Here is a 15,710-nt window from a genome sequence, read left to right on the forward strand (position 1 = left end):
ATGAAAGTACAAATGAAAATCCAACAGACGAAAGAGAGGACGTCGATGATGGTCAATCATTGCGTCGAAGCAAGAGGGAGAGAAAGATACCGGGTTGGTATTCCGATTATACAGCAAAAACAGCAATGATTTTCAACGAAGAGATTCCGCAAACTGTTGAGGAATTGAGGAAAGTTTCTGATTGGCAAGAATGGAAGCATGCTATTCAAGAAGAGTTTGATGCATTACATCAAAATGGCACTTGGACAGTGGTTAACTGTTTGCCAAAAGGAGTTAAACCAATTAACTCAAAATGGGTTTTCTCAATGAAAGAAGATGGAAGATATAAAGCACGATTAGTGGCAAAAGGGTGTTCACAGCGTCCTGGATTCGATTACTGTGAAACATTTGCACCAGTCGCCAAACTAGAGAGTGTTCGGTTAGCACTAGCCCTTGCTAACGAGCGTAAATTGTTAGTACATCAAATGGATGTCAAAACTGCATTTCTACATGGGAAGTTAGAAGAAGAAATATACATGAAACTTCCACCAAACGTAAATGGGCAAAGACAAACTGTTCGTCTACACAAATGTTTGTATGGATTGAAACAGGCAAGCAGATCTTGGAATAAACATTTTGATGATGCAATGAAAACATTAGGTTTTGTCCCTCTCAAAAATGACAACTGCATCTATAAGTCAAAATCTAGAGGCATCATAGTAATACTATATGTAGACGACATTTTACTACTTGCCAAAAACATCGAAGCAATTACGTGGATTAAAAAGAAACTTGGAAGGTTATTCCAAATGAAAGACATGTTAGAGATTAAGCACTTCCTGGGAATGGAGATAAATCGTGATTTGGAAAGCCAGACTATTGAAATTTCTCAAACAATATACGTGGAGAAACTTCTTAGTAGATTTGGGATGGCTGATTGTAAACCAGTGGGGACACCATTGGATATCAACACGAAATGGTCAAAATCTGAGGCAAAAATCACTGAAGAGCCATACAGAGAACTGCTGGGATGCCTACAATATCTTTCACTAACTTCTAGACCTGATATTTGCTCTGCGGTAAACACCCTAAGCAAATATGCTAACTGCGCCACCGATTGGCACTGGTCAGGATTAAAACGAATATTGCGATATTTGAGGGGAACGAGCAACACAAAAATAATTTATTCATCAAATAGCGAATATCCAGCTTTAGTAGGATTTGCCGATGCAGATTTTGCAAATGATCCTGATGATAGGAAATCAATTTCAGGATACGCATTTCTACTATATGGTAATCTTATTTCGTGGTCAACGAAACGACAACCGACTGTAAGCTTATCAACAAGTGAAGCAGAACTGATAGCACTTTGCGCTGCTACGAAAGAAGGAGTGTGGTTAACACAACTTCTCAATGAATTGGATGTAAACATAACACCATTCATCATAATGGAAGATAGCATCCCATGTATCAACATAGCACAGGAGCCAAGATCACATCAACGGATGAAACACTTGGATATCAAATACCTTTTCATCCGGGATATCATCAAAAATGGTAGAGTAAAACTACAGTTCATCCCAAGCGTCGATCAACCTGCAGATGCCTTCACTAAGGGGTTACCTAAAAATATACACAGAAAGTTATTCGGTGTATTGAATGTGCAAATTGTGGGGAAGTGTTGAAAAAGAATATTTCGCAGTGATATACGTACGAAATATTCTTTGTATATAAACAATTTGCCATTCACGGGACGGCAGTTGACAGTAAGAACTGTCATACGGAACGTGCTATAAAAAGCTCTGAGATGTCATCTGACAGAACGTCATGTGACAAAAGCTTCAAGTGGGTAACTTGAGCTTTTGCATATGGACGCCGCGCATGGATGTGTTGTTTACTATAGGCAGAGGGTATGACAGGGTATGGCAGTCAATAAGGGACTGTGATAAACAGTGCATGAAATATCAATCGATATCGAACTATGTTAGCATTATATAACTTGACGAACAAGAATCAAATAAAGTTATCTCAAACCTACCTACAGAAATACTTGGAGTTTTCTTACGGTATTATCAACAAAAACCGTGGATCTTTAAAGTTTTTACAATACATAAAAATTTAAAAATCCTAAGAATGTCTATCTGCCAGATCTTGTTGACGCAGTTAGTTGTTGTGTGTTGAGATCCTTTTCCTGGAGCATTAGTTGTATGGTCCGTCGAAGCTTGGGGATCATTCAGTCTGCCTTCTCTCGCGTTATCGTTCACATCGACTTCATCATCGGTACTGCTTTCATGTCGTTCACGTTCTGAGATTCTTATTTGTTTCTTTGTTTCTTACGGGTCGCTGTTGTAAATCCGTCTTCATTGGTATTAGCTTCTATATGGGTGATGCTTTTTTTTGGTTTGGGAGCGGTTGTTGTGGTCGTTGTCTCTTCACTATTGATTAAATGGGTCGTTGTTTTTGGTTTATCTGTAAGTATCGGTGACTGCTTGTTAGAGTTGGCTGTAGTAGATAAGTTTTTACTAGTGGCTTGGGTGCATGTTTTTCGGTAGTGAGCTGTCTGGTTACAGAATTGGAGTATAGGGGTCTGCCCGGGATATGTGATCATCGTTCTATGCATATACGTAACGCCGTCTTTCGGTTATTTGCATTCGATAGTCATGTAAGAAGGTATCTGTTTAGTCACTCGCATTCTCACAATACGAACGGCGTTAGGAATACCGGTGATAAACTTTTTCCAAGTGTCTTTCGTAATAGATTCCATTGTTGTGATGCTATTACCCTTTTCATGCCCAACTTTTTTCTAGTGTATGTAGAACAAAGCTATTTTTCCTGAAAAAAGTGGGGTCAAGAAACACGAAAAGCCTTTTTTCATGAAGATAGGTGCTTCCCTCGCAGTGATAGAAGCTGCTCAATTTTTACCTTCCGATGCTCAATACAATTCACCTAGAATATGTACAATAGTCCACTTGCGTGGAAAACGTAGCCAAAATTAGTCAAAATTGATAAGATTTATCAGTTATCAATTCTATTGCTACATAACGAAGATATATGAAAAATTCATTTTCCATCGTCAACGATGACTGTCACTGGCAGCACTGCTCCATCGGAATCCAATCAGACTAATAGCAATAACTTCAATTCTAGAGCTGATCTTTGTAACTGATAATGCTCAAATGAAAGGCAATAGTTATATTTATTAGCCTTACTTGTTTTTGTGAGCAAATCTTGCCTCAATCAAAAGTTATAGCTATTTTAAAACGATGTTGTCCACAAACAACAAGGGCATGAATGGGTTAAATTCGACCTCGTGTTCAACGTTGTTCTTTGTAACAAAGTTTGCTGCCTGCGCTAAACTTCTTAGCGTAATCAAAACAGTTTTTGACGTGGTGTTGCTAGATTAAACTCCACTTTAACTTTAACTAGATGTTCCACCTCCTAACCTGTGGGTCCAACACGAGTTTTCTTGAAGTCGATCGAAATTGTGTTGCACGTGCACTTTTGTTTTCTTTGGCAGACTCATTTCACTACGCAGCCGGGAGCAACGATACAACACTGTTTAGTGCACTGGAAGATAGACTGACCTCTTACCATTTGTCATCTCTTGAATAGTCTTTCGCACTTCGTCTAGCATGGGTGGATCCAAGGCTTGTCCATCATCCCCAATCCTGATTCTGTTTGTCTCTACTCGTTTGTTCGATTAATTGCAAGTCAAAATGTTTATTTCATCTGGTAACTACTGCTGTACGACCTCTCTTATACCTGTGCCGGTCGTTAAGGCTGACTAGTGTCGGGGTGCTTATCATTAAAATTAAAATATGTTTATTGGCTGGTATTACTAAGTGCTGTTTTTTCGTTGGATCAAAATTACTTTTCCTGGTGCTACGCGGACTAACTGTAAATACGCAAAAAAGTAAATATTTATTTGGAATGATGTATGTTCATATTTGTTACTGTTGCGTAGTCCCCGCTCTTTTAAGTTTTCAGTATGATTTATTAGGAACTTAACCTTTAAATTATTCGACAAAACTTAATTACACTAAATACAATGCCTTTACTCAGCATATATCCTCCTGGGTTAAACGCTTGGTTAGTCTCAGCTCAGGTAGAAGTTTTTTCCTGTTGATCCTCTTTTGGCCGCGCATAAACCGCTGCAGGGGATCTGGAATCGTTATAGTTTTGTCTGGATTCTGGAAGTTTTCCAGCAAGGCGATCAACATCCGCGGAATAGCACAAGCAGTACCGTTAACGGTGTGCGTATAGTGAAGGTGGTCATCATTCGAAGCTCGGTAAAGGATACCTATCGAAGACGGTTACTCAAATTATGTCGATTCTTGGCATGTGCGTGAATTTTTCAAAAGGCCCATAATAATTTTGTATTGTCTATTATCAACCTTAAGGTTGAAACAGAATGCTCAGTCACTGATGTTGTGTCACTCAATTTGAAAAGTTTCGAAATTGTAGCAATATCACTCGTTCTCGCTACAGAATGCAGTTCGTGGTTTGGCAGACTTATCAATACATACGATGATGCTTCCCCAGTGACGGGGCATTCTGATTTGCCCTTTCCCCTGCATTATGACTTGGCTTTCAAGTAACGACCAAGTACCTCAACGGATCTTATAGGCCATTTGAAAAGATCATCGTACATTTACAACAGCTACAAACATTTACCTAATCTTCTTGACTGATAATCGGTGCAATTGCTACAACTCGATATTTCTCCGTACATCGCTCGCCCGGGCATCCACGCCTCTATGTCGTATTTGCGATACGCCGGAGCCCCCAGCTCACATGCTGGCATATCGAGCAGCTGAAAGTGCAGCCCAAGTTGATTGAATAAATCAATTTCAATGTTCTTAAATTCTTCAAGCATCGCGTCCGATTGATCTGGTCGACAGACCGAGAACATTTCCACCTTGGTGAACTGATGTACACGATATATACCTTTCTCCTCTTGCAGTCCTGATGTTTCCGCTCGGAAACAGCGGCTTACTGCGGTCAGCTTGATCGGAAGAGATGCTTCTTTTGTCTCCGTACCGGCAAAATAACCGGCTAGGGCCATCTCGGACGTTCCCGATAGGCACAGACTGTCGTGTGAGTTGCTTAATTTATACACCTGATTTCGATCACCGTGAGTGTTCATACCGCAACTCTGGATTATGCGAGCCGGTAGAATATCTGGAACAGTAATAAGTTTGAACCCGTTCTTCAACAGTTTCGCTACAGTGTATTGAATGAGAGCTTGTTCCTGACAATATTAAAAGTGAAATTGGTAGAGGTATATGCAATTTTTAGTGCGGTTTAACTTACCAACTCGGCCAAGTCACCAGTCAAGTAGTACGATTTGTGGCCTGTAAAATTTCCTAGCTTCTCCGCCCGGAAAAGATTCATCTTTTTTGCAATTTCTGAAAATTCGTAGATTTTCTCAGCAACAAATGTTGGCTTTATGTTGTAATATTCCACAATTTTCGGTTCAGTGCCGTATTTCAAAACATCCGGATGTGTCCTGTTGGGAATTTTTGCCAGCTCCGCCTGTAGTTCGGCATTCAATCGACTTCGTTCCAATTTATCCTCAGCCGGTGTTCCTTTAATTTTGTCATTTATTTCGTGGACTAACTGGATATTGCCGATGCCCTTCCGGTGATTAATGTTGTTGAGAATTTCTGATAATTTGGTCGGGTTCAGAAGATAATTTGTGTCGTATGTCGGTTGGCTTAGATGTGCTTTTTGTTGAACAAAACGAGAGATGTTCAACATAACCGAGCCGAACTTTATAGAAGTTAGGCGGCCTGATGTAAACATGTTTGGTTAATCGAAACCTAAATCTAAAGTAGTTGTAACTGATTTTCCTTAACTTGATACAAAGCTTCTGTAACTGACAAGTTTTCGTTCTGCTCACAAATTACAAATTTTTACTATTTTTGCTGACTAAAATAAATTCGAACCCGCCTTGAAGGAATGAAAATAAATAAAAGTAAATAAAACTGACGTTTCATGCGATGTTTTGGAGAAAATTGCATATAATAAAGGTGCGCACATTTCGATCATGAATCGACCAAAGGGCCGAAGTCGCAATGATATTGAATCGAGAAAAATAGCTTTGAAAATTCGCTTCAGCAAATTAAATCGTATTTTAATAGTGATTGCATACTGCGCTTTCAAATGTATTGCAACACATTAAAACAATACTAGTTTTCGGAAGCATAACTAAAATGTTTTATATAATAACGATTTCGTTGATAAAATTGAAAATAAATTATTTCGCCGAGTGTTGTTATGAAATGTTGATTAGGCCATTTTCGAGTCGCCCTCTTGTTTTGACGATTCTCAATCTCGCCCTGCAGTGTCGCCAGAAAACAAAAATCAAATGTGGTTTTCGCCGTGCTCGCTGGAGGGGAAAATTTGTTATTCTCCCGAGGCGTAACAAGCATTTGGTTTTTGTTTAGGGCGATTCTGTTTACGGGCCTTGTAAACAAAGATGCTGTCAATTTCGCCCGTATACACTACCTTAGAAATCTAGAGGCGTAACCCGCCTGGCGGTTTGTTTACAGTTGCAAGTCGGATCCGCCTTTTTGTTTTTTATTAATTTTCATGAAGTGTAAAACATTTATAAATGAGTTTTTATATTTATTATGAGGTATTTTTACTCCCCTTTAAGATATTAATCAAATCTCCGTTTGTGTACATTTGTTATATAGGCCCATTTGTCGGTTCACGATCGATTTGTATAACAAGAAAACTGACACAACTACAAGATGCGTATTTGCGATCCAACGCTGGATGCCGTCCGTCGTCAGATGGCACGAGAGTGCAATTGAGCATTGCAAGATGACGTCATATGAGTAAAAATGTTACTTCTTCTAATTAAAACTGATTTTGATGAAGAAAATATGTTTTCTATCTCTGAAAAACATATAGAAATAAAATTTCTTGTTACATCACATATGGTCAATTTCTTCACTGGCCGAAAAGCGGTTTTCGCTGTTTTCAGGTTGCTGGTAACCAATTAGCTGAAAACCGGTTTTCATCCAAGTGAATAAATTGGCCACACGAAATTGTTCTTCCGGTTTCAGTTCATACTAAAATAAAATTCAGAGATTGAAATCTGGATAGAAAACGTAACAGATAAATATTTTCCTTTTAAGCTAATGAAGAATAGTAATCAAAATAAGTTTTATTTTTAAACTAAGAGTATGCGTCGGTTGTTTTTTGCTAAGAGTGAAAAATCTTATTTTTACCAACATTTTTTTTCTGTGTAATGAACAGTTTTTCATTGTAAATGATTTTTGCCGAAACTGGCATTCTAAAGCGGACCCTACACGAGACAGAGATATTTACAATATTAATATATTGACAAGGCTGTTTCAATCCGCTTAAAGATTATAGTCACTATATTCATAGTTAGGCGGAGACACTGAGCGGAGCCAATTGAATATGTCAGATGCCGGAGCCAATCGAGCATGACGTCACATAACATTATGGTCATAATTATTTTACTCTTTCCTTGTGTTATCAAGTATAGAGAAACGAAAAGAACAACTCTGAATAGACTTTTCTACGGCTCATATACGTACACATCACATGACACAAATACTACATCACTAGCTGGTGGAAAATAATAAACAAAGACAGCAAAAGCAAATGGGATTGTTTTCAACCAAGAAACTACATTAGTGTTCGTGAGACCGGTCGACAAGAACCCAATATAGTAACTGTATTACGACCAATTTCTTCACTGGATGAAGACCGGTTTTCGCTGAAAAGCAGTTTTCGGGTTGCTGGTGGCCAATTAGACGACAACCGCACGCAAAGATAAAACAACCTACAGAATAAGTTCTTTTAACGTAAATTTAGGTACTTTTGAGTTGCGCGTCGCTTTCGCACTTATTAGTGTTGTCAAAAACAAAAAGAGAGATTCGACTCAGTCGAGGTCTTCCGTGCAGTAAGGTACTTTTGAGTTGTTTGGGGTATACTCAAAATTAGGTAAATTCAACTTAAATTTAAGTAAATTAAACTCAAGGTTGAGTTATGATTTTTGCCGTAGTTAAATGGAAACTACCTTCAATACGGTTTACCTAATTTTATCTTCCTGCACGATACAGTCGTGATTCGCTGGTTGGACACTTTTTAACTGGACTGCTTTTTAGTTGGACCTCCGCTAGTTGGACCATTGTCCAACTAAAAAGCATCTGAACGCCAAAATCTCATGTCAAATTCACCTTGACAATCAATCTGACAATATTTAGAGATGCGAACAGATTCATTTACACCGCCAACATCTCCTTTGGAGAGTTTGTCAGTCGGTCCAACTAGCGAATCAAATTCGTTAGTTGGACAAGGTTGTGACCCAACCAGCGAATCACGACTGTACCACGAAATTGAGTCAAAAGTACTTAATTTTAGGTAGTTTTTCAGTGGCGTGCGGGTTTCTTCCAAGTTAAGACAAAACGTGACAATAGGGGGGACGGGGCATTTTTGTTCCAATTTTACGTCAGAATGGTCCAGCTCCTGATTGGTTGTTTCTGACTTTTTGCACCGCACGCAATGTTACTGAAGGGATAGTTAAATGATGATTGGCAGTGTTGCTATATTTATAGGAAAAGATTGTCGTTACTTTTGACAAATAAAATTATTATCATTAAAAAAAGTAAAACTGATTAAATTGAAAAGAAATTGTTTGGTAAAGTGAAATAAGTATTTATCATGTATATGTGGTTGATTACCTTTAACAAAAATAAGACAGAAACCACATCATAATCTAATTTTTTTCAGAAAATTGTTTCATCAAACCTTACTAAACACCCATGGCATGGAAAAACGGTGCCATTTTTATTAATAAAAATAGCAACACTGTTCGGAAGATTTCGGCAGGGTGAAAATGTGCGATAAGAAGAATGTCGAAGGAAAAATAAGAAGCCAATTGGCACGTCTTGTCTTAGCATCCAAGTGAAAAAATTGGCCGTTAAAGATGTATTTGCATCAATGTCGACAAATATGTATATCGACATGCGATGTTTCGACCATATGCGCCAAATCCCCTGTTGCGTATCTGTCATTCGAAGTTCAGAAAGAAAAAGGAAAAAAAGTAGCGAGATTGCAAGTGGATAATATAATTCGGGATTCAATTGTGATATTTTTGCCGTAAAAGTCCTTTCGGATCCGATTACTTTCGGTTATACGGATGAAGAAGCGAAAAGTGCATTCGGTAGCGTACTGATCGTAAAGATATTAACACTAAAATTGCCTTAATTTTGCGACCCGTCTGTGAAGTGGATTATGGCCTTAGCAGCCAGAAAGACACCAACGAAAATTTGTAAGTACTGTTGTGTACTGGTGCTGTGGAAACGCAAGTGCCTATAGATAGCGAGCAAGAAAAGAGTTGAAAACTTTTCCCTCATCACGAGTTGAGGATTTTCGTGGGGACCTCGCGGAAACTGCTTTCGTGCTAGTGTATCTTGCCGTAACTTGTTGATTCGATAAGCTGCAGTGGTCCCGAAAAAGGTTATTCTGAACACAGCTGAGATCAAGGTTTTCTCTGCTACGCACAACGGCCTTTCAAGCTTCCGTCCCCTGCCACATCCCACCTGCTGTCTTTTATTTGTCTGATGCAGTGATTCGTTCGTTCTTTTGAGCGATCTGCTGTTTTTTTTGTTTTCATCATCATCGGCGTCTGTAAAATGCGACATAGCGAAGTTTGGGGTTGTTTATTGTTCGCTACTGCTGCAAACGCAAGAACTATTATTTTGATTATTAGCTTGTTGGATTTCTTATTAGACATTCATTTTCTAGATTAATGTTGGAATATTTGTTCTAACTGATTGAAAGATAATTAAATCGATTACCTGTGAAAACTTTTATTTTAGGTTTTTGTTATTTCACAGTGCTTAAAATTTTGAAATTGTATTTGTGTTGTCTAGGTAAAATTTTCCCTGAAATGCATGCTATTTTTAGGATCAGAGAACAAAATTCAATATAAAATGCAAAATATCCAAAAATAAAGGTCAATGTCCTCAATTTCTTACCTAGAATAAACCAACGGGCTGATCACTCAAAAAAATGTAAACGTTGTACCTATTGATTTTACACATAGATTTTTGCAATTAGCGGAGGCATATAGACACTATTTGCTGGCATATAAACCTAATGTGAAATATTAATCTTACATTCACATTTCATAACTATAAGGTCCATAAAACCCGATTCTATAACAATACGCAAATATAACTTATGTGTGAGTTTATACAGTTGACACATAGAAGGTATGTGTGCGAGTGATTATATTAGCCTTTCTTCTTCATATGGATTTTAAGTGATGAAAACGGATCTTCACAGTATGGTGTATTTTAACCAGATCCTCTTATTTTTTCAATAATTAACCGATATCTTACCTTGAAATTGATCTTGGTCGATATGAAACAGAAAATTTCCTGAAAATTTTTTTTTGGGAATTTGCGTTTCGACTTCGTCGACACTTGGTGCTAGAAATAGGCCATCGCCGGATTGACACTAGCTCAAAAAATGGAAACACATTTTGTGTTCTTGAACAAACCTTCAGTGAAGCGCGATGCCTCGCAAGGATACGATTATTATAGTATAATACTGCCTATAATCGCGAGTCAATCTCATGTATATAACGAGTCCCTTAGAACATTGGACAAAAATGGGATTACAGGCAATATACTTCCCTGAGAACAAAAACGGGTAATTTCAACCGAAACCCTAACTTGAAACAATTGCAGAGTTTTTGGCTTCATAGGTATGCAGTGAAATTAGACAGATCTTTTTTAGAATTCTTTGTGTAATCGAAGGAAGGTATCTTCATTTTTCAAGCGTCTGATTTGGATTATTATCTTTCGTTTTTTTCGAATAATTATTATACTTTTGCTCTGGGTGGAATAAGACAATCAATATACCTAAAGCTAGTTTTATGTATTTAAAATTAATATAAATTAATTGATTTAAAATGATCTACCGCTTAGCACTGTTCAGAATAAAGCATGCGATTGACGAAATCGACCAGGTCCTATTTGATTTTCAGTAGATATACAAACTCATAATATACTTGTTAACCATTTTTATGCGGCCCACGTTAATAAATTACTGGTTTTTACGCCAATAAGCGTTAAAAGTTACAATCTACATAAATCTTCCTATTTCAGATGATATCCAGGCGCACAATAGTAAGGTTACATGTTTGGACATTGGAGAAACCGGGCGGGTCCTGGTCACTGGAGGACAGGATCGAAATGTCAACTTGTGGACGTTTGGCAGCAAGGATTGTTTTATGGTAAGTGTAGCGACTAAAATTACAATTAATTGACTATAGAGTAGTCTTCACACTACTAATCGTCATTATTTGGAACATATCTGATCGTAAGGTTCAGAGCGTATGGCGGTGATCTTATAAATAATTCGCCGTATGTTCGACGTGTGTATGTTACCCAGCCAGGAAGGATTCTTAATAATTCCTAATAAACTCGTAAAACTAGTCCCACGATTGTCTTGTACAGTAAAGGGTTAAGCAGAATGTTTCGTGACTGGTGGAGCGTCGGCTTTGTTTTATAACTCATCTGACATAGTTTCTTTGAATGAAAATTTAAATTCCAATTTCACCAGAACCGCAAGTAAATTAACCGATCAATCAACACTGGCCTTATATTCTATATCGAGCCCGTTAAAATTTACTTACCTTAGAGTATCGAATCGGTTAGGAATCGTATTCGACGCGGCTAAAAAGGTCAACGAAGTTTTACTGAACTCGTTTCTCCTAACGGGCTCTATCAACTTGTGTCACTGTTTCCAGTTTTGTACAAATTTCGCGTCACCGTGGTGGAGTATATTCGGAAAATGTTCTTCCAGGTAGAGATGAAGAAGCTAGATCGACGAAACTAGATGATTCCGTGGAACAATGGTAACTTGGAAGATGAACACGAAGTGTATACGTTTGCAGTTATGACATTGCAGAATTTACGAGCTTCATAAAATATGAACACTACGTCGATGACATGTTGGTAAGTGCTATCCATCCTCAGGGAGCTTCAAGATACGAAATTGGCTATCGAATTCCCCTTCAGTTATCGATAATGTGTATGAGATCAATGCCATGGAAAAGAACATCAACTTCTGTACTGAGCTAGCAACGAAAAGGGTAATGTGGGAGGCACCACAATAGACACGTCCGCGTTCAAATTATCGCCGAAGTCACTTTCGGGCATCAGGATGCCCACAAAATAAGAATTCCTGAGAACGTTGATACATGCGATACATGATCTTATGGAATTCATCGTTAATTTCGTTATCTATTTGAAGATCCTGTTGCAGAAAATCTGGCTGCTCGGATGTAGCTTGAATGATAAGATCAATGAAAAACTTACCGAAAAGTGGCTGACGTGGATCGATGTGAATGTTCACCAATTCAAATTCACGGAATTCCTCGTTGCTATAGAATCGTAACATCTGCCGAATGAACAAATAATGTGGAGTTGCACATTTTCTGCGATGTCAGTGAGAACGTGATGGTTGCTGTGGCCTACTTCAGGTTCAAACAGGAAGGAAAGATGGAGTGTGCGAAGGATTGGGTCTAAAACTGTCTGTTATATTGGGCGTTGAGGCGCATTGTGACATTAAGTTTGGTGCTGTTCAATATCGCTCCGTTCCGTCGGACTTCAACTAGTTCCTTGCCTCTATATTAGAGTAATCCGAGCAAATGCGGGGATCACAGGTTTGCTTGCGAGTGGCCGCCACTTCCGACGGTGGGTCTGCGGGCACCTCGTCCGGCGGATCCTCAGCGGTTTGGCGCCACATCGGATCCTTGATCAAAGCCAACAATGCAACAAAGCCAAGGGCAATTTGGCATATAGATTCGAAGGACCGCTTATGTTTGAAAGAGAAATTAACCCTTAAGTTCAAGTAAGCGGTGCAAACTAGCAGATCAACAGTTTGCTTGTAAACTTATTTGGTATGCAGATTCAGGAAAACGGCTCATGTTTCAAGGAAGATATCAATCGCTAAATTTGAGTAAACCGGGTAAGCGAGTGAATCATCAGTTCACTTACGAGGACTTTTTGGTATACAAATTCAAAGACCTGCTCATGTTTGAAAGAAGGAATCATTCCTTATGTTTCTGGCAAACTGCTATTGATGTCGATACCGCGAACAAGTGTTGTTCCAAAGACGCCGAAGCCGGTGGTGTGGTCTTTTGCGCTCAGCCGACAGCAATCGGGAAATCACAGCAGACGATAATGATGATGTGCCCAATACCCAGACTCTGCGACGGGACATTGGGGAATCCTTTTGATAGAATTGTAACAATAGTAAATAGTCTTACAAGCATTTGATTTTATGTTATGTTTGAGTGAATGGGGTATTCGGGTTAATGACATTTGGGCCATTGGTCTACTCGGGTTTATGGCATTTGGGTAAATGGTCCATTCAGGTTAATGACATTCGAATTTATGGTGAACGACATTCGGATAAATGACTTTCGGGGGAGTGACATTCAAGAGAATGTTATACTGCCGTTAGACGCGTAACTGTCCCATGTTCTATGGAATTTCCTATATTCATGGGACAATTACGCATACAGCGGCAGTATAGAACCCTATAACTATTGCACACAAATTCGATGCCGAATGATAATATATACACGTATTTATAACAGAATACAGAACTGCACGATAAACTGGGGCAGGTCGACGAAGAGAAGCCCATGATCGAATTCGTCAGTCCTATCACAAAATGGACGTCAATCCACCGGCCGCTCCACATTTCGATGGTTGCTGGGAGCGCTTGCTGTGATAGTCAGATGCGATGGAAAATGCGATTTTTCTAATTCGTTTATTTGACACGACGGAGCCGTGGATCTTTTATATGTTCACAATTTGTAAAAATAAAATTACAAGCAAATATTGCAAAAATATTGGATCTCGTGCGCGCCACTTTTTATTGCGAGTGGAGACCTTTTTTCGCGGGAGCGAAGTATTTGTCTTTTGGCATACTGCGTCAGGGAGGTCATTGAATTCTCTCTTGTTTTTCACTTCCGGGTTGAAGCTGGCGTGGTATCCGCGATCAGATGTTCTTCCCTGCTTCTTGTACTTATTGTTGACCATATCTGTCGTCATTGTTATTACCTTCCTTGCCGATGTTGTTTACAGTTGGCCAAAGCTTGTGGTTCAGGCATTAGCATTGAAGACTTTTTTTGGGTTGGTTTGCCGTAGAGGAGTTGGCTCTACATTTTCCGCGCAAAGTTGTCCATGATGAGCTGTCTGATTACAATACTAGTAGTTTGTTTAATTTGTGAGTTTTGAGTTTTATTGTCAAGTAGGAGGCCTGTACCTTTCAACCCGCATCCTCGTTACAAAAACGCCGTTAGGAGTACCCGGGAAGAATTTTCTCCAAGCATCAGATGTAACGGATTCTACTCATGAGGGGTAGGGATTGATAGGTCATGAAGCTTTACATCTATATAGTCATTCTCAATATACACGGAAACCTTAAATCCAACGTTATCAATTTCATCCACGTATTTTACGTTAGTTGTTCTGCAAAACGAAACGATCGGCTTAGGCTAACTTATTGAATGATATTAACACTGCACTGCGAAGACGATGATACTGAAGGTCTTCCTATTTAATCTGCTAACTTTGTGGAGACTTGAGATTATTTATATCGGCTTGTCTAACCATTTCTCTCAGAGGATCGATGAGTATTTCTGTAAGCCCCGACCCATCTCTTCGTTTACAATTTCAAGCTCTCCTACATAACTTTTTGTGTCTATCTAGTTATGTATTCCGGACCCTAGTTGCACTCATAACTCGAAGCGGAGAAGTCTCTTGGCATAGTGCCACTATGAGTAAGTCTGCTTTATCCTGTTTTATGACCTACTCCAAGTCACTTGGAGATTCAATCGTTGGAAAATAGCCATAATACCTAGTTACGAGGCTCTCTTCGTAGAGGTCCCAGTTCGTAAATTTTGGATTACGATATGTGACGATTACAACCGGTCGAGCTTATTGGTACTAGCCAGTATTCGAACTCATGTGTATACTGTCGGAGTAGAGGGTTACATCTAACACTTCTTCCATGCCAGACTATGAAAGTTGGAGGAGTTGCTACATTGAGTATATGCAGATTTGTGCTGCCTAAGTATTCCATCAATTCAGCGCCTCTCAAATCGATATATGAACTGCCCCAAATTATGTGTCGAGACAAAGATGAGTAAGGTTGAGCGCGTCACTCGTGAGCGTGAAGATTTACCATGTCCTATGAAGTCCCATCATTGCCAAAACACCCTTCCGTTGATCAGCAGATATTACGTGGTATGGAGATCAGCAACTAATGGTTGCAGTGATGACCATTAGAATTTTAAAATACCGACATACGTTCAAAGGCGACCCGCCCCAAGATGACTGGGAAAGGCGAGTTTCTTCATCGTAACGGAGACTCTATGGCTATCATTTCTCTAATGATCTTTGCAAGCTGGGAGTTCACCAGCCGATAGAGAGACTCGATACACTAGAACAGTAATTGAGTGTCTTATCGAAAAATCGAACGCGTTACACCGACTCTGTAAAACGACGATAGCGAAAGCGGGTGTTTAGTGATAACGTGCGAGCGTTCTATGTACAAATCTGCAACGAAAGCGCGAATTTATTGATGGCCTACCGGATATCGGCGATGTAACTAGCTTTTGGATCAGTTTTTGGGAGACTCCCGTACAACATTGCAAA

General features: G+C 39.1%; 2 protein-coding genes across 2 annotated transcripts in view; one reads left to right on the forward strand and one right to left on the reverse strand.

Moving 5' to 3' along the window:
• Positions 1 to 1,763: 1,763 nt before the first annotated feature.
• Positions 1,764 to 5,935, reverse strand: LOC131679204 (serine--tRNA ligase, mitochondrial). The gene is made up of 3 exons (XM_058959866.1): positions 5,293 to 5,935; positions 4,654 to 5,230; positions 1,764 to 4,279 (listed from the first exon to the last, which is right to left on the reverse strand). The coding sequence occupies exons 1-3, from the start codon at positions 5,782 to 5,784 to the stop codon at positions 4,038 to 4,040; spliced, it is 1,311 nt and encodes a 436-aa protein (XP_058815849.1). The 5' UTR covers positions 5,785 to 5,935; the 3' UTR covers positions 1,764 to 4,037.
• Positions 5,936 to 9,059: 3,124 nt separating this feature from the next.
• LOC131679214 (katanin p80 WD40 repeat-containing subunit B1) overlaps positions 9,060 to 15,710 on the forward strand; it is a 36,100-nt gene continuing 29,449 nt past the window's right edge. Inside the window, exons 1-2 of the mRNA XM_058959878.1 lie at positions 9,060 to 9,295; positions 11,142 to 11,269. Of these exons, the coding sequence (XP_058815861.1) occupies positions 9,259 to 9,295; positions 11,142 to 11,269 (165 nt within the window). The 5' untranslated portion in view covers positions 9,060 to 9,258. The remainder of the gene's footprint in view (positions 9,296 to 11,141; positions 11,270 to 15,710) is intronic.

Source organism: Topomyia yanbarensis, chromosome 1, assembly GCF_030247195.1.
Source record: "Topomyia yanbarensis strain Yona2022 chromosome 1, ASM3024719v1, whole genome shotgun sequence".
NCBI lineage: Eukaryota > Metazoa > Arthropoda > Insecta > Diptera > Culicidae > Topomyia > Topomyia yanbarensis.

Bases quoted from the DNA above. Each gene is read 5' to 3' on its own strand.
- LOC131679204 (XM_058959866.1), bottom strand. From the start codon at position 5,784: ATGTTTACATCAGGCCGCCTAACTTCTATAAAGTTCGGCTCGGTTATG. The intron at 5,231-5,292 runs GTAAGTTAAACC...TAATATTGTCAG, and splicing joins CTGGTGACTTGGCCGAGTTG to GAACAAGCTCTCATTCAATA. The intron at 4,280-4,653 runs GTAAATGTTTGT...CGTCTTCGATAG, and splicing joins TTATCAGTCAAGAAGATTAG to GTATCCTTTACCGAGCTTCG.